The sequence below is a fragment of the Carlito syrichta genome, unplaced genomic scaffold (genome assembly GCF_000164805.1).
Source record: "Carlito syrichta isolate Samal-C Ts95f unplaced genomic scaffold, Tarsius_syrichta-2.0.1 Scaffold308687, whole genome shotgun sequence".
Classification (NCBI taxonomy): domain Eukaryota; kingdom Metazoa; phylum Chordata; class Mammalia; order Primates; family Tarsiidae; genus Carlito; species Carlito syrichta.
Genome location: NW_007252783.1, coordinates 179,451 through 198,873, shown reverse-complemented (window position 1 = coordinate 198,873; position 19,423 = coordinate 179,451). Strand labels below are relative to the sequence as shown.

Sequence of the window (19,423 nt, the reverse complement as noted above, 5' to 3'; positions counted from 1 at the left end):
GAATTAGTCAGTTTTGGTGCCTTTTAGTGCTTCTGCCGTTTTTGGTTTTGCCTCTCCCACATCAGCAAAATGTTTCCCTTTGGGGACTTTCTTCATCCGGGAAACAAAAAAAAGTGACTTGGAGTGAGATTGGGTGAATAGGGAGGGAGGGCATGGGGATCCTGCCATTTTCAGCCAAAAACTGCCGAACGCTCAGTGCAGTGTGGGCAGGTGTACATGTAAATCACCCACCATGAAATGGGTGCACGCACTGAAAGAACCTCCAAAGAAAACTCACTGAAACCGAATGCAGCCTCTCACAACAATCCTATCTGGGACACTGATGCTGATGGGTCCCTAGAACACTTACCTGGGGGGAAGGCCTGTAGCACAAGGGGCCTGCCTTCCAAAAAACAATTCTGACGTTTTTGGGTCCCTATGTATTTGGAAGAATGTTACAGTATGGCTATAGGTTTTAAATGTATGATTCAGGGAGATAATTTGATCAACGTACATGACATTGATTGTGAATTATTATATCTTTGGTATTATATATTTTTTCTTCTCATAATGCACAGGTTTAAGGTTCCACTATCCTTTGATGTGTGTTTGTCATCATAAAGACAGTACAGTAATTTTGTTTCCACTGCATTTCAAGATTTAAAAAATACATTTGTAAATTAATATTGAAATTAAAAATATTAATATCAGTTTTTCCTTCAATATACAGACTTCCTTTAATAAGTGTTGCACTGGTTCAAGGTCGGGCATTGGGTGGAGGAGCAGAATTTACGACTGCATGTGACTTCAGGTAGGATGAAAATCGCATCACTTTCTTGTACAGCTATAATTAACGTATGCTCAAATTTATTTTTTTGCCTTCATATCCATATTTTATATGTTCTTAAACAGGGTAATCACTTAGTGAATTTTTTGTCAGCCATTAAAGTAGATAATTTTAGTCTAGTATATCTAGACTACATTGTATTTCTTTACTATGCATTTCAAAAAATTAACAGGACACAATGATTTTGAGTAAATCAAATCCATATTAGCAAAACTCCTGGAGAGGAGAACTAAGGAAATATATGAAACTTAAAATTTATTTTTATTTTTCCATCTTATTAAGGATTACTTTTTGTAGCCTTTCGCTATTTTTTTAAATCCAATAGCTTTAAGGGGTACAGATGGTTTTTGGTGTATGTGAAACTTTAAAATCCAGAAGAATTATACACAGAAAACAACTAAAACAAAAAGGAAAATAGGATAAAGAAAGAGATACTGCTGTAGTTGTCTTCTAGTTGTCTTCTTACCAATAAAAAGAGGTTTTCTGAGATCTATGTCTTATCTATCCATTTTGTTGTAAATTTTAGCAACTTTGTGGGGCTTTTGGGAAGACTAGGAAATAAAGTTAGCGACAGTTATTTGGGACCAATAGCTCTTCAGTTGCTATAATTACTTTCAGTAGTCAATAGCTATACTATACAGGAATGGCATGTTGCACAATCTAATGCTTCACACGTGCTTTAAACTGCTTTCTCAGTACCATTCCCCAGATCTGCTAGTGTAGCTATAAGGAGACCAGTACAGTGCTCTGGAATCTGTGCAGGCTAACATACTTGTGCCTCTTTATAAAGCAAAGGGTAGAATAGATCGCATAATCGATGATAAAATGGCAAAAACTGTTAAGATCCTGTGCACTGGAGTCAGATAGATTTAGGTTCAATCCCAGTCTGCCATTTTTATCTATTTGACTTTGAGCAAATAACGATTTTACTTTTCTTTATCTCAGTTTCTTTATAAAATGAAAGTGTTTCTCTTCTATATTGATAAATAGATTGAAAAGAGATAGTGAATATATAGGTTTTAGCATCATGGTAACCTAAAATACACATAAATGTATACATAATATCATTGCTTAGAGTCTTAAGATTACCCTCTTTTACAGAAATGCCAGTATATTAAAACATTCTGGCATACTTAAACTCATTTTCTCTTCATCTGGGATGCTTCTCAACCTTAGGGCTAATACTGGCCCTACTCCTTTTCTTCTATTCATCATACACTTGATGCTGCCCAAGGGAGACGTTGGAGCGTACATCAAGAGGACATTTTCAGTAAACTTTCGACTCTTGCTTTCATATGCGAAAGAGAAAGCCATTCTGCCCTGGCATATCGTGCTCCAGATATTTCAGAACATCATGTTGTTCATCATTTTAATGACATCTAAAATTAATTTTATTGAGGTATAAGTTACATACAACGAAATGCATCCATTTAAATTACATGGTGTCATTGAATTTTGATGAATGTATGCACCCATCGCAACCACCTCCACAGTCAAGATTTAGGACATTTCTGTCACCCCTGTATGCTTGCACATATTCCTTCCCAGTAGTTCCCACCCCTAGTTCAAGGTAAACGCTGATCACTTTCTCACTCTAAAGTAGATTTAAGAGTTTATATAAATAGACTTGTATAGTATGTACTTTTAAACGTCTGGCTTCTTCCATTCAGTATAATTACTTTGAGATACATGTTGTACCATGTATCAATATTTCATTCCTTTTTTAATGTTGGAAAGTATTTAGTGTGTGGATACACTCACAGTGTTTTTTGAGATTCATTGGTGTTTTTGCACATATATGTGGTGTGTTCATATTGCTCTGTAGCATTTCTTTCTAGGCCTATAAAGCACAGTAGGTGGGTATCCTGTGTTGATGGACTATTTTCAGTTTGGGCCTATTTATAAATAAAGCTGTTGTGAACATTTATGTACAAGTGTTTGTGTGGGCATTTCTTGTGTGGGTTTCATTTCTTTTGGGGAACACTTAAGAGAGGAGTTGCTGGGTCATATGGACTGTGTATGTTTAACTTAAGAAACTAACACATTGGTTTTTAAACTTTTTCTAAATGAGTTGTACGATTTTACATTCTTGTCAGCAAGGGATAAAAGTTCCAGCTGCCCACACATTTGCCAGTACTTGGTACTGTCAGGCATTTTATATTTAGCCATTTGATGTGAGGGAGCCATTGTGATTTTTAATTTGAGTTTCCACGATGATTGATGGTATTGAGCATCTTACCATGCGTTTATCGGCCATTCGATATATCTTACTTTTTGCTGTTTCAAATCCTTTGTACCTTTAAACAATTGATTTGCCTTATTGTTGAATTGTAAGAGCTCTTTATATATACTGGGTAAAATTCCTGTATATAAGTCAAATACAGTGTGCAAAGATTTTCTCCCAGTCAGTGACTTGCATTTTCATTTTATCTATTTATTTATTTACTGTCTTATTTATTTTTCTTTTGAGGAGCAGAAACTAAATTTTTGAATGTTTTCAACTTCTCATTTTGAAATAATTATATACTTATGAAAAACATGCAAAAGTCATATATATAATTTCTATATACCTTTTGCTCAGATTCCTAAAATGTTAGTATCATGTATAGCCATGGCACTTATAAGACCAGGAAATTAACATTGATACAATACTTGTAACTAGTCTACAGACCTCATTCAGATATTTTCAATTATTCTCATATTTTCAGTGTCCTTTTTCTGGTCTAGAATCCAGTCAATAATTTATTTTGTTTGATATAAATATAGCCATCTCAGCTTTCTTAGGATTAACATTTCTGTGGTATATCTTTTTCTGCCCTTTCATTTTATTTTATTTTATTTTATTATTTTATTTTTTTTGAGTTGGAGTCTCACTCTGTCACCCAGACTAGAGTGCAGTGGCCACTCCCGGCCACTGCAGCCTCGACCTGCTGGGCTCCGGCAGTCCTTCCACCTCAGCCTTCCAAGTGGCTGGAACTACAGGCAGGCGTGTGCTACCACACCCGGCTGATTTTTTGGTTTATTGTAGAGATGAGGTCTCACCAAGTTGCCCAGGCGTGTCTTGAACCCACGGGCTCAGGCAATCCACTCACCTCAGCCTCCTCACCTCACCCAAGGCACGGGATTACAGGCTGAGCCACCGAGCCCGGCCCAAATTCCTATTAATGCTGATATTTTGACCTCCTCCTATGAGTCTCAAATGTTCTTAATGGCATCTAGAACAGTAAATCATGTCTAGAAGGTTTTTGATTTACTTTGCTCAGATTCATCAGAGGAACCACAATCTATGACAGCTATAGCCTTACAATATGCATTTCTTAAGTAATAAGATTTAAAAGTTGAAATTACTCCTTGTTCTATGGGCTGCAGAATGAACATTGTGTTAGCAGGCGTGAAAAACAACATCAGCCTTGTTATTAGAGCTCTTGGGTGACCGGGGACATTGTCAGTGAGCAGTAATACTTTGAAAGGAATTTTTTTTTTTAGCAGTAGATCTCAACAGCGGGCTTAACACATTCAGTAAACCATGCCGTCAGACTTACTTGTTTCATTTATAGAGCACAGGCAGAAGAGTTAAGCATAATCTTAAGGATGGCCCTAGGATTTTCAGAGTGGTAGATGAGTGTTGGCTTCAATTTAAAGTTACAGCTGTATTAGCCCCTAATGAGAGAATCAGCTTGTCCTTTAAAGCTTTGCAGCCAGCCAGTGGCTTCTCTTTTCTAAAAATGAAAGTAAGAACTAGATGGCATCTCCTTCCAATAGAAAGTTGTTTCATCTACATTGAAAATATGTTGTTTAGCATGGCTGTCTTCATCAATGATTGCAGCTAGATCTTGTGGCTAACTTGCTGCAGCTTCTATGTCACTTGTGGTGCCTTCACTTTGTACCTTTACGCTACAGAGACAGTTCCTGTGTTTAAACCTTGCGGACCAGCCTCTGCTAGTTTCCAACTTTTCTTCTGCAGCTTCCTTACTTCCGTCGGCCTTCACAGAATGGAAGAGAGTTTAAGTTCATCATCTTACAGGATGTAGGGTTCGTGGTACCCCCAAATGATTGTAATAGTCACATCAGTAGTCATCATGAAAAAGTTTGAAATATTGGACAAAAAGCTTGAAAAATGTGTCATGGAGACACAAAGTGAGCTCATGTTATTGGAAAAATGGAACCAATAGACTTCCTCAATGCAGGGTTGCCACAGGTCTTTAATTTGTAAAAAGCACATGTTTGTGACGTGTAACAAAGTGAAGTATAATAAAGTGAGGTATGCCTATATTTGTTTTATATTTGTCCCATCTGCTTTTTGTTCTTCGCTTTTCTGCCCACTTTAGAAATTTTTTTTATGATTCCATTTTGCCTTTATTATTGACTGTATCTCTTTCAGATATATATATCTGTAAATATATATGTATATAGCACATATATTGTTTTTTTGCTAGTCGATTTAGGGTCAGTGGTGTGTATTTAAATTTTTTTTTTTGGTAGAGACAGGGTCTCTTTATGCTGTCCAGGCTGGTCTCAAACTCTCAGCCTCAAACAGTCGTCCCACCTTAGCCTCCCAAGGTGTTAGGATTTCAGGCATGAGCCACTGCACCCAGCCTCAACAATATGTATCTTAAAGTTGTCACAGTCTACCTTCAAATAATACTTAGTGTAAAATAGAAGGATATTATAATATACCCTGTTTCCTTTCTCCTGTCTCCTTTGTATATTGTTGATAGACATTTTGCTTCTGTATTTTGTAACTGCAAAATTATTATATTTATTCTGTAAACAGTTTTCTTGTAAAGAAATAAGCACAAGGAGAATAGAATGCCACTTTATTTATTTATATTTTTACCAGAAAGAATATTTGGGCCTAAGCATATCTGAATTTTTAACTTTATGAATGAAGATAATGATTTTTCTAACCAGAAACTTTTTTAGCATTAGAAATATTTTATTCTATACTGTTTGAATAGTTTTGGAAGTTAACTGAATTACTTCTAAAATAGCAGAACCTGTATAAATGCTTGGATGGTATTTCTACATTGATCTTCTAGGTTTTTAAGAATATAATGAAAGGTAGGGATTATCTATTAGGAAACATCACATAAAATAATCTTCCATGGAGCTGGGTGTGGTGGCTGATGCCAGAGGATCGCTAGAGGCTAAGAGTTGGAGACGAGCCTGGGCAGTATAGCAAGGCCTGTCTCTAATTTTTTTTTTTTTAATTAGATGGGTGTGGTGATGCACACCTGTTGTCCTAGATACATGAGAGGCTGAAGTGAGAGGATGGCTTGAGCTTAGGCTGAAGTGAGTTATGATCACCACTGCACTCCAGCCTGAGCAATAGAGCGAAACTCTATCTCTAAAATTTCTTTTTAAATAAATCGTCCATGGACCCTTGGTTTAGAACCTGTGTTTTTGAAGTGGATATTTCTACATCTATAATATTTTATCATTATCTTCTGTATCTTAAGATAGTTCTTCTGACAACTGATACAGTTTGGATAAGGCCTTCGGATATTTTGGTTTTGTGTGTATAAGATGTAAATATTCAGTTTCATGATTTGTTATAAAATAGGAAACTATGTAGTCATGATACAGGTTAAGAATTGGAACATTCCCAGCATTCCCGAAGTCCCTAACTTGCTCCTTCTTTGTCATAATTTCCTCACTCCCACCTAAGGTTAAATAGTACCCTGAATTTTATGCTAATTACTTTCTTGCTTTCCTTTGCAGTTTTATAACCTAAATATTCTATAACAAAAATATTTTATATTTTTATTTTTCAACTTTATATAAATATGCCATCATATAGTAATAGAAACAGTGGGAGAAAAGATTCAGTAAGCCGATTCATGCCAAATAGTAAATTTTTCAATATTATTCTTTATTTTTATAATTTATAACACAAGTTTAAATTTATCAATTAAAATTCCACTTTGTATTCACATAGAGATTTTAAAATAGTTTTGGTGAATAAGGCAGTTTACAGAAATCCTAGCTTCTTTGAAACCAGTGCTTCCTGGTTGGAAGAGATTCTTGTACACAACAAAAAATGGTCATTTTTATATGACAGTGCCCTCTGCTGTCAACAATGCAGATTGCATCAGGATGCTGCCGCATTTTATTTTGTGAGGAGGAAGCATTGGCTTTATAGGTAATATGAAATTAAACAAAATGCTCTATGGATGAAAGAATTAAATGCTTTCCTCGCTTTACTCTGAAGTACAGGTACTTATGAAATGTAATTTCAACATATAATATATACCTAAATCGTGTATGTAAAGAATTTTAAACTATATATAAATATGGATTTTTACACTTAAAAATCCTGTACGTAGTTGGGCGTGGTGGCTCAAGCCTGTAATCCCAGCACTTTGGGAGGGTGAGGTGAGAGGATTGCCTGAGCTGGTGGGTTCGAGACCAGCCTGGGAAACTTGGCGACCCCTCATCTCTACAATAAATCAAAAATGAAGGCTGAGGAGGAAGGATCGCCGGAGCCCAGCAGGTCGAGGCTGCAGTGGCCATGAGTGTGCCACTGTCCTCTAGCCTGGGCAACAGAGTGAGACTCCTACTCAAAAAATAAAAATCCCGTATGTAAAAGTAAGTGAAAATGACTTTTTAGATGTCCTTTGGAAAAAGTGAAAACCATCCCACATAGATCTGGTGCTCATGTCTACTAGACTTTTGCGTCATCCTTCATATCCTCTCCTCATCTGGGTCAGAGTATAATGAGAGTTTAGGAAAAAAGGCAAGATAGCATTAAAAAAAAAATCAAAGACTGTTTAATCCTTTAATACTGCTCAACTGCCTTGCTGTTATTTTCTAAATAAGGAAATATAATTTATCCTAGAGCCTCAGTAAATATTTAATTTTACTTTTTGAGTTGTCTGAGTGCACTGCCCTCCCTTAGATGTATCCAGTAATACACCATGTGCATTCACAGAGCAGCTTCCAGTGAAATCACAATCATTTGTGGACCAACTTTTCTGGAAACGGTGCATTTGTTCATTAAACATATTTTAGCACTCACATATACCAGGCACAGCCATTCACAAAACTTGTATGTCTTGGTTTTTTGTTTCATTTCTCTAGTAATATATTTTTGTTATATTTTACAAAATTGGTCTGCAACTGATTAGAATTTTTTTTTTTTAAAAATGAAGAAATTGAACCTTGACGAGAAGTTTGAAAACCACTGTCCTAGACTACTCAGCACTTTTTAAATTCACAGATGAAAATGCCTACAGTTCTTAAAAGTTAGAGACTGAGGAGGATTGCAGTCTGAATTAACTATATTATTAGCTCCAGTTACAAGGAAGTAGTAAATCAATAAAAGTTCCTCTAGCTGATTTTTTTCCTCCAACTTTATCAGTACCATGCCAGGTATTGTCTACTATGACAAATTGCTTTAATTATATCCTAAGAATATCTGTTCCCAAAGAACACCCAAAGTTTTCAAAGCCATTTTGCTAAAAAGATAAGTTTCTTCAAGTATATATGTTGGCAGTTTTTAGCTTGTTTAACTTTCTTACCTTGGAGAATTGCCTGGAATTCACTCAACTGACATTTTCATCCATGCCAATGGAAAGTACTTCAGCAGATGGAGATATACTTAATATGAACATACAGAAGAAATTAGCTCATACAGCATTCTAGCATTGCCTCTCACCCCCCAAACCCTGTAAGCACCAGCTGATAATAGATGTAATGAACTCTTATGTCAGGTACACTCAGGTCTACTTGGCATTTATAGACCCTCATATTAAATTGCATTCAGAAGAGTCATAATTTTCATGTAAAACATCCCAAGAGTAAATGGCCTTTTGAAAACATTTTTAAAAGCAAAAGACTATCTTATGAATTAAAAATTGGCATTCCCCGATGTTCAGACTCTAATCAAGCATTATGTTTCCATTTTAGTGACAAAATCGATATGAAGAAATGAGAAGCTAGAAATGTGATAAAAATAATTTGATTCTCCTTTTTAAATTCACCTTGACAAATTAAAAGTATTTCAAATGAAATAGAACTTTAGAAACTATTTCTATGTGTAGTGGTTTTCTATTGCTGCCACAACAAATTACCGCAAAGTTAGTGGCTTAAAACAACATCAGTTTATTATCTCACAGAGATTTAAGTCTGAAGTTCAGTTGAGCTCAGCTGTTTCTTTGAACTCTGTCTTGTATCAAACCTGGTCTTGCAAAGCCAAAACCAAAGTGTTGAGTGAATTGGCCTCCGAAGGCTCTAGGAGAGGGTCCACTTCAGGCTCATGCAGGTTCCAATGGGCAGAATTCAGTTCTGGCACTTGTAGAACTGAAGTCGCAGTTTCCTTGCTGTCAGCCTGGGCGGGGCTTTGCTATCAGAGGCTTCTTGCATTCCTTCTCCTGCTCTCCTCGTGGCCCCCTGCAGCAACGGTGGGTCAAGTTCCTCTTACACTTCGAATTCCTTTTATTTACCCTTCTGCTGCATCTACCACCAGTTGAAGAAAGTTCTCTGCTTTTAAGTTTTATGATTAGATTGGACTTGTTCAGAGAAACCAGGCTATTCTCCCTATTTTATGGATGTCACTTTAATTTCATCTGCATTTAAGTTCCTTTTGCCATGTAAGGTAACATAGGCACAGGTTCTGGGATTAGGGCATGGACATCTCTTCAGGGCCATTCTACTTACCATAATGGGCTTGGTATAGAGAATATAGTTGTTGGTTTTATTGCTAATTTTTATATTACTATTTAATCACCAAGGAGAAGTGGTAACTTTGTTAGTCTAAGTTAATTTTGTAAACTGTATTTTTTTTTTATCTTTTATAATATGCTTTTTAAGAAAACATTAGTAATAGTTCCCATTTGCAGTCATGTGTCACTTAATGACAGGGCCACGTTCTGAGAAATGAGTCCTTAGGTGATTTTGTCCTTGTGCGACCATCATCGAGTATACTTACACAGACCTAGATGGGGTAGCCTATTGCACACATACAATATAGTACAGCCTACTGCTTCTGGGCTACAAACCTGTACAGCCTGTTCCTGTACTAAATACTGTAGGCAGCTGTAACACAGTGGTGTTTGTGTATCTGAAGAGAAAAGGCACACTAAAAACAGAATATAAGAAATAGAAAAGGGTACACCCCCATAGGACACTTACCATGAATGGAGCTTTTAGGACTGGAAGTTGCTCTGGGTGAGTCAGTGAGTGAGTGGTGAGTCAATGTGAAGGCCTAGGACATTACAAACTAAGGCATAAACATACATATTAGCCTAGGCCTGCACACAATCAGAATTATCAATATCACTGTCTTCCACCTCCAGTATCTTGTCCCACTGGGACATCTACAGGGGCAATAATTCGCATGGAGCTGTCATGTCCTATGATAACAATGCCTTCTGGAATACTTCCTGAAGGAACTGCTGCTCGAGGCTGTTTTATATTTACATTTTTTATATAGGTAGAAGGAGTACACTTTAAAATAGTGATAGAGCATATCTAGACTATTAACATGGTCACTTATTATCATTAACAACTATTATGTATTGCATGTACTATACCTTTATGTAACTGGCAGTGAAGTAGGTTTGTTTACGCTAAAATGAGCTAAATCAGTTAATAAAATCAAATTCCTAGCAAAATAATATTAACCAGCTTACTCCATTTTGTTTAAAACTTTCATCTTAGTTACCTGCCTAAGAATCAATGCATACATGTAATTACAGTAACGTTCCCATGACCACAGACCCCCAGCTTTGTCTCCTTCAGACAGGTTATGCTGACCGTTGCCTGCTGACCGTTACAGAACTCCATCTCCATAAGTTCCATGTGATTGTATGCTTTGTTAACTGAAATCAAATGTTACACTTTGACATTTTCATAGTTTGCTCTTATGTTCTGTTAGTGACCTAACCAAGGTAACTCCATTGTATAATGATTCTTCTTCCTTGTCTCTATGTAATGACTTTAAACTATATCTTAATGACAGAACTCCAGGGACTTTCTGGGCACTGGCTATACCTAGGACATAAAATTAATCATAACTCCCAACAAAGTTCCCATTTTGGTTGCCAAGTTGTTAGTTAATAGTTGCTATGGCCACTAAGTTGCTATGTAGCCAGTGCTGCAATTTTTGCCTATAAAGCTTGTCACAAACTGCACCAACTTGTCAAGAATTTTTCTGGCGTTTGCCTACTCTTGACCCACACGTTAATGAAAGACTCTAATTAATTAAACTCAGTTTACAGGCGTGACTTCTTCTCGCTTACTTGGTCATAACACCACCATCATCACCACAAAAATATAAACACTGCGCTGTGCTAAGACATCACAATAGCTATGATGTCACCAGACCATAGAGATTTTTCAGCTCCATTATAATCTTATGAGGCCACTGTCATATATTTAGTCCAACGTTGAATAAAACGTTATTTGGTACATGACTGTATATCTAATTTATAAAGTGTTCTCTGACACAGACAATATTTTAAACATAATTATGCCTACAGTATGGTTTGCTAGATTGGTTTCAAGCTCAAGATTCCAGAATGTACTTCAGGAAGTACTTAGAACCCTCGTTCCTTGATTCTACTTTCTAATTAATTCTAATCATTCTAAAAATATGTGAGAAAAGGGAGAAGAATCTTTCAAAACTACTACAGAGGCCGGGCTCGGTGGCTCAGCACTTTGGGAGGCTGAGGCGAGTGAATTGCCCGAGCCCGCGGGTTCGAGACCCACCGGGCAACTTGGCGAGACCTCATTTCTACAATAAATCAAAAATTAGCTGGGCGTGGTAGGGCACGCCTGTAGTTTCCTCTACTTGGAAGGCTGAGGCAGAAGAATCACGGAAGCCCAGCAGGTTGAGGCTGCGGTGGCCGGGAGCATGCCACTGCACTCCAGTCTGGGCGACAGAGTGAGACTCCAACTCAAAAAAAAAAAAAAAAAACTACCATAGAAAATGAGAAATTCGAATTACTTGGCCTTTAGCATCAACTTTTGGCAATCACAGGCATGTAAACATTTTAATTACATATCTAATATTTAATTTTTTGCCGTTGGATTTGGTGCAAGAGAGGAACTGGAATTGTATTTATTTTGAAATAATTACAAACTTACAGAAATGATTTCCTTACATTTATAAACATTTATGAATAATTTCCATATGCTACTAACTCAGATCCACCAATATTTATCATTTTTCTATTGTGTTCTTGCTGCATCATATATCGTATGTGTGTGTGTGTGTGTGTGTGTGAGATATATATATGTACACATATATCTTCTTTTTTTTCCCTCCCGGACTAAAGGTAAACAATTAAAGTACTGTGGTATGTTCAAAAGTTTCTTGGATTGTTCACTGTTGTTTTTCCTTCTTTGATGTGATTTTATATAAAATACTTTGCTTCATTTAGTTTCTGCATTCAGTTTTAATTTTTATCTTTGCATTCTTGTGTATTTTGTTTTGAATATATAGAATGTTACAATAAATAACTTTGTGTATACTTTTAATGTTATACCTTAAAGATAAATTCTAGAAGTGGGATTGCTGAATCAAAGGTTAAAGGAATATTAACAAGTTAATGAATATTCGTTAGTTATTGCCAAATTCTCTTCCTGAGGAAATAGACCAGTCTTGCCAGTCCCTTCTAGCCTGTTTCACTTAGCCTTGTCAACGGAGCCTACTGTTAAGCTTTTGAATTTTTGCCAGTCGAATTGGTGAGGAAAAGCATTTCAGCATAGTTTTAATATGCATTTGTTTTAAAGTAAGTTAAGTTAATCATAGTTTCATGTCTAAGTGCCATTTAAAAAATCTCCTATGAAGTATCTATTCATATTTTGTTTATTTCTCTATAGTATTTCCCCCCTTAACTTTTTAAAAATTCTTCAAATATTAGGAATATTTTCTCATCTGTCGTATATTTTGTCTGTATTTGCCCAGCTTGTCATGTCTTTTTTTTGGTTATTTTTCATTTTTTGCCATGAAAGCTTTTTTAAAAAATGTAGCCATATCTACTAGTCTTTTTAAAACTGCATCTGGATTTTGACTGCCTTTTCATACACCCAGCTATAGAGAAATTCACTCATGTTTTATTCTAGTACTTGTATGGCATTGTGTTTTGCATTTATATATCTAATCCATTTTGAGCTTATTTTTAAGTATTGTGTGAGTTAGGGATCTTCTTTTCTCTTTCTTTCCAAATGCCTATTGTCCCAACACTATTTATTTTAAAAGGCCTCTATGTTCTAGTGATTTGATATGCCATGTTATCATATACTAGACTTCCATTTGTAGTTTTGTCTATCGATAGATTTTCTATTCTGCTCCACTCTTTCCAGTTTTTGTTATATTGATTAATGCTGTGATAACTCCTTTATGCATAATGCTATACCTACATTTCAGATTATTTTCTGAAAATAAACCCCGTAAGTAGTACAAGTACATAATCAAAAGGCTATGAAATGTTCAAAGTTTTTGATAATTCTCAAGTTGACTTCCAAGAATGATTCTACAGATTTATACTATCACCAGCAGTAAATGAGTGTCTATTTAAGAGCAGCATTTCTTACAATGAGTATAATCCTTTAAAAGACCTTTTCTAATTTTGAGAAACAAAAATTATATTTAAATTTAATGAGCATTTTAGAGAGTTTTGGCAAATTATAAGGTTTCATGTGTTCATTGATTTTTGTGTGTATGGCTTGCATTTTGTTTTCACATTTTTCTTTTAGGGGAATTGAGTTGCTTATATACAAAATGAAAAGCACATTTTTATTCCTCTATCTCCCTAGTGAAATAAAATTCTCAACTACGCAATTCAGAGCCTGCCTATCTAATTTATTTTCAATCTCCAACACTGTTTTCATGAATATAAATAACCCACAGCCTCAGGTATTTGCATTTTCAGCTGCTACCCATTAGTTCAAAGTATATTACAAAGAAAGGGAAAAACATGCTTGCCCCAAAGGAGCTCACGAGGTGTAGCCCTTTTCTTAAAATACTGGCTTAGTAAATAAAATGCAAAAAATATATATAATACACACTCTTGAGCATACACCAATAACTGTATGCATACACGCAATCCTGTCAGTCCCCCAACACACACACGTCCCGTAAAGAACAAATTCCATCTTTGATTTGGAAGTACCTGTACTCAGAATATGAAATGTCTACCTCAGAAAGCAGTCACGTTGTCCATGTTGCTTTGTTTTGTCGTTACCACCCCATTACTTGGAAATTCTTACTTTAGAGCCTGTGCTATCAAGAAAATCTCTCTCTGATCATGTGAGGCTTATCATCTGGATATTAAAATCAGACTTGAATATCACAAAACATCCTCCCATCTGTTCCTCTCTCACTCTACCACCATCACACACACACAAACAGATAAAAATGTTTAATCATTCAGCTGTACACCTCACCTCACTCAAGCATTCTCTTTGCATAAATGAATGGAGCCTCATGAGACAAACAAATCACCTGAGTGTTGGAAATCAGAGAAGTGAAATTTTAGGGAGAATCTTCATAGTTTGTTTTCATAGTTTGTCTTGTGATATGATGGCTGGTAGAGGGTAAAGAGAGAAGTTGCCAGGAAAGATCTGTGCAGCTATGTTCAAGGCATGATTTTAAAGTATTGCTTGTGGTCAGAGATGCTACTGCTAATTATATAATTTTCTATGCCATATTTCCCCACGTCAGCAGAGTTTGTTTTGTTGTCTTTGGCTCTCAACATAAAATGTAAAAGGACTGTCAGTTTCTGGTCCTCAACTAAAGCTTATTTCAAACAGTGAAACTTTACATTTATAACATCATGTGAATTTTGTAGTATCAATGCTTTCTTTACAATTTCAAGATATTTATGCTGTTACTTAAATTGCACAGCTCTTCTTAAAAAATCTTAGAGGGATAAATGTCTATCTGTTTTTTAAAAATCACCATTCAATCTTCTGCTTCAGCCATATTTATGGTAGAATACAGCATTATCTCTAACTTCATTTGGAAATACAAAATTTGCATTTTTGTGTCTTCCATTTATATAACACAACAGGGAGGAATGATCGTACACCATCATTTGCTAGGTTTCACAGTATAGGGACAGCTTGTTTACTTTGAATATTTTAGGGATTTAGTTCAGGAAATAACTTTATACTCTCTCACTAGCAGAAACACTATTATTTGTACTGACCTAACTATCAATATACCAACTTAATAATAATAAAAGCTAGTACACATAGAGTTTAATATGTACAAATTTACAAAATACCTGTATATACAACTTTATATTTTCAAAGAAAAGTATAAATAATATTGTGTTTACTGTAGATGTGGTAGAGGCAATTTCTCCAAGATTAAAAACAAACAAAAACACGTAGACACAGTCCTGCTAAGATTATCTGTAAAAAACTGTGGAGTATATATATTCTAAGTGCCTGTCACACATTAACTCATTTAATAACCATAGTTCTATGGCATATATACTATTATTATATCTATTTTATAGACTAGCAAACTGAGGCCTAGAGATGTGACGTAACATCCTAAGATGAGAGGTCAATCTTCCTCATCCTCCTTGTACCAGGTTATCTTTTTCCTTTGCTGTAGTTTACAAAGTGTAGTGTGTGGCCAGTCTAAAGGCCACACTAGGATTTCAAACCCAGCAATCTGGCTCCTGAGTGCTTGTGGACAGCAAGCTATTCACTAAGAGCTGCACCATCTCCTAAATCAGTGACTTGTGTGCTTCCATCCTTTACCACAGAGTTCACTAGGAGTACCTTTCTTGAATGATAAACATTTTTTAAAACTGTTTTCTTTCTTGTATAACTTTTGCTAAAAACTTCCTATTTTAGTATAGTTTCTTTTTAGAATTGTTTTTATTATACATGTGTTTGAAGACCCAAAACTTACAGCTAACTCATCAGAAAGGTGTAGCTCACTGAACACGCCTTCCAGGTATCAATACTTGACTGTCGTAGGTGATAATCTTCCCACAGTTATGGGTAATTTTTCCTATAACATTACTCCATTCAGACTGTAAAAAGAAGTGTATCCACATTTGATTAATTTAATCTTCTCTCCCCTAGGATTTCAGAAGAAATTTTAAGCTTTGCTAAAATGGTTACAATAAATAATCAGAAGACACAATTCTTTTACTTGTCAAAATAAGGGAGTTTAATGTAGTTTCATTTTATTATTTGTTGGTTTTTGAGTCAGAATCTCACTCTGTCACCCACACTGGAGTGCAGTGGCACTCTCATAGCTACCACAGCCCCGACCTGCTGGGCTCAGGCGATCTTCCTGCCTCAACCTTCCACATAGCTGGGAATACAGGTGTGCACTACCACACTCGGCTAATTTTTAAAATTTATTGTAGAAGTGCTGTCTTACTCAGTTGCCCAGGCTGGTCTCAAACGCCTGGGCTCAGGAAATCCTCTCGCCTCCGCCTGTCAGTGCTGGGATTACAGTTATGAGTCACAGTGCCCAGCCGAATATGGTTTTAGAAATTGGGTCTGTTAAGTCTTCAGAATTATAAGAGCTAAGTCTCCTGGTACTCTGCATAGATTAATGGATTGTCCCTTACAATAAGTTACATTACCAGGTAACTGTATCTAAACTCCAGAAGTTATTACTGTATAATACTTAAGATCTGTCAGGAAGCAGTTTCTGGTTTTGGATGTATCTTGTTGATTGGGTCATGTCCTCTTAAATGATGTTTCTCAACGTTTTAAATTTTATATTTAAACTTTGATTTTTAGATTACTAAAGAGTCTTGTGAAAGGTTACCATATCAAGGCTCTGTAGTTCTCTAATTATCAAACTACTTGTGTTCTTTTGTCACCAATGAATCTTTTGGTCATATCTATTTAATGTATATTAGAATTATATCAGTACACAAGCACATCCTAGGCTCTAGAAGCAACTGCCCATAATTGAGGCATATTTTTCTTTGGAGAAATTCACAACTGTGAGGAGAAAGTTTGCCAGTGGGTTAATATATAGGTTTTTCTGGAAATTCTCTCCTGGAATATGTCTCCTGAGTCAAGAGTCAGAGACTGAGTCTGCTGTTCTTGGTGCTGATAGAACCAAATCACCTGCAGTTGAATATTTAACATTTTGGAAAGCTAAACGAGCTTAAGGTCTTTTTTTGTAATGAGTAGTGTGAAAGCAATATTTTTTCTTAAACAGTTAAAATTCGGACCTGACATTTGGTCCAAATTAGGTTTTAACTCAGTGAAAGCTTCTTCAGTCAAAACAAAACTCCCAGGCCACATTTCCTAAACCGTGGAGCTTTCCTCTGAGTATACGAACATTTAGCTGGCAAATGTGAAGCCTCTCTCTGTGCCCACCCGTTTCTTTGCCTTAGCTCCTGTTACGCTTTTCTATCACCTTATTCATAAAAACCCATGATTTGGGGACAATGAGCCCCAACTATGAGAAGTCACTGCTATCAGTCTGACTCAAACCACTTTCAACTTTCCTACTGGTATTTCTTCGTCCACTTTTGCAGAGCTAACGATGTATGTACCATGAAGTTAAGAGCACACAGAACTGAAGCCAAATTACCTAAGTTTCAGTCCTAGCTCTGCTGTAGCTGTATGGTCAAACAGCTGGTCTAAGAGCTATTAAATGCTCAATAAAAAGTCTCCATAAAGCAACCGGAGCCATCCTATGAAAGGCCAGGTACCGGTTCCTCGCTGATCTCATTAAAATCTGAACTCCTTAGTAAGGCCTCTAAATCTACTCCTCTAATTCCATACCCCATTATTCTCTTTTCTTCCTGTGTTCCAGTTACTTTGGTCTAGTCCAGCAGGTCTACTTGAAGACTTTTGCACCTGCAATTCCTTCTTCCTGAACACCTTCTCCCCGTATTTTTGCATAGCTCCCTCCTTCAGGTAGCTGCTCAGATATTCAGAGGCCCTGCCCCCCCCCCATTTAATTTCCTTTATAGCACTTATCACTCCTGTGCCTTTCTTTTCAAGCTGGAATGTAAACTGAGTAGGATTTTACTTTGGCCATTCCTGTAGTCTCAACACCCAGAACATCACCTGGCATCGGCAGTGCTTACTAAATATTTGCTGGATATGGGCAGCACTAAAAAACAAAATTTCTTTTTCCCCGAGGACTATTAAGAATTCCAACTTACTATATATATTTTCTTTCTTCCCCCGCCACCCCCGCAGTATGCACCTAAGGTTTCCTATTCCCATACTTTCACTTGATCCAGATCCAGGTTTTCTCATGAGGTCACCACTCACTTAATAAAGATAAACATCAGCCAGGCTCGGTGGCTCAGCCTGTAATCCCGCGCCTTTGGGAGGCTGAGGTGAGTGGATTGCCTGAGCCCACGGGTTCGAGACCTGCCTGGGCAGCGAGACCTCATCTCTACAATAAATCAAAAAATCAGCCGGGCGTGGTAGCGCATGCCTGTAATTCCGGCTACTCGGAAGGCTGAGGCGGGAGGATCGCCGGAGCCCAGCAGGTCGAGGCTGTGGTGGCCGGGAGCGGCCACTGCACTCCAGTCTGGGAGACAGAGCGAGACTCCAACTCAAAAAAAAAAAAAAGAAAGATAAACTTTGAGCTTTTAGAAGGAATCATAAAGACTAGGTTCTTATTTGCAAAGTAAAGAATAAACAAGCACAACAAATAGGCTGACATTGTTTTTTAAGGGAAGTGTTAAGTACTGTGTAGTAAACCAAATTCTAGATGAAACAGCCACATTGCCTGTTTTTAAAATATGCATCTATACGGATCTGTGGAGATATTATCAGCTCATGAATGGGCAGTACTTTATGAGTAAAGCATGTATATGTGTGTGTATACTAGTTACAATTAACTTTTTTCTTATTTTTTGCAGGTTAATGACTCCAGAGAGCGAGATCAGATTTGTCCATAAGGAGATGGGTATAATACCAAGCTGGGGTGGCACCACCCGGCTGGTTAACATAATTGGCAGTAGACAAGCTCTCAAAGTGTTAAGTGGGGCGCTGAAACTGGATTCAAAAAAAGCTCTAAACATAGGAATGGTGGATGAGGTCTTACAGTCTTCAGATGAAACTAAATCTCTAGAAGAGGCACAAGAGTGGCTAGAACAATTCATTAAAGGGCCGCCAGAAGTAATCAGAGCTTTAAAAAAATCTGTTTCTTCAGGCAAAGAGCTATGTTTCGAGGAGGCATTACAGAATGAAAGAGATCTCGTAGGAACGGTGTGGGGTGGACCTGCAAACCTAGCGGCTATTGCTAAGAAAGGAAAATTTAATAAATAATCAGTTTTTTTTTAATGTGGTTGTACTACAAGAACAGCGCCAGTGATTAATATATATAAAAGACAAATGATATTAAATATGATCATCAGAATTACCTTTAAGACTACTAATATGCATTTGTTTTAATAATTTTTTTTGACTATCTGAACTCATTGGCTTAATTTTGTTACCAAATACTGACTTGAGTATTTACCATGTAACCTGGAACATTTGGCTAAAATATACACCACTTTTGGTTTAAGAATTACTGCTGTTGTATTTTACATTTCTATAATATTTGTTAGTTTATAACCAAAGATCGGTATTTAAAAGGAAAAGCTTCTACACATCTATGCTTGCTTATTTTCCATAAAATTTTGTGTCTGT

The 19,423-nt window shown here is 36.5% G+C and overlaps 1 protein-coding gene across 4 annotated transcripts in view; it reads left to right on the top strand.

Moving 5' to 3' along the window:
- The window catches only part of ECHDC1 (ethylmalonyl-CoA decarboxylase 1), a 48,817-nt gene extending 29,516 nt beyond the window's left edge, over positions 1–19,301 (top strand). For 2 of the 4 annotated variants that reach the window (XM_021716305.1, XM_008065611.2), the window contains exons 5-6: positions 710–790; positions 18,649–19,152. In XM_021716305.1, coding sequence (XP_021571980.1) covers positions 710–790; positions 18,649–19,057 — 490 coding nt within the window. In that variant the 3' untranslated portion in view covers positions 19,058–19,152. Of the gene's footprint in view, positions 1–709; positions 791–1,927; positions 2,574–18,648 lie in introns of those variants that run through there. The other 2 variants (XM_008065610.1, XM_008065612.2) reach the window with 2 other exon arrangements.
- Positions 19,302–19,423: the final 122 nt, after the last annotated feature.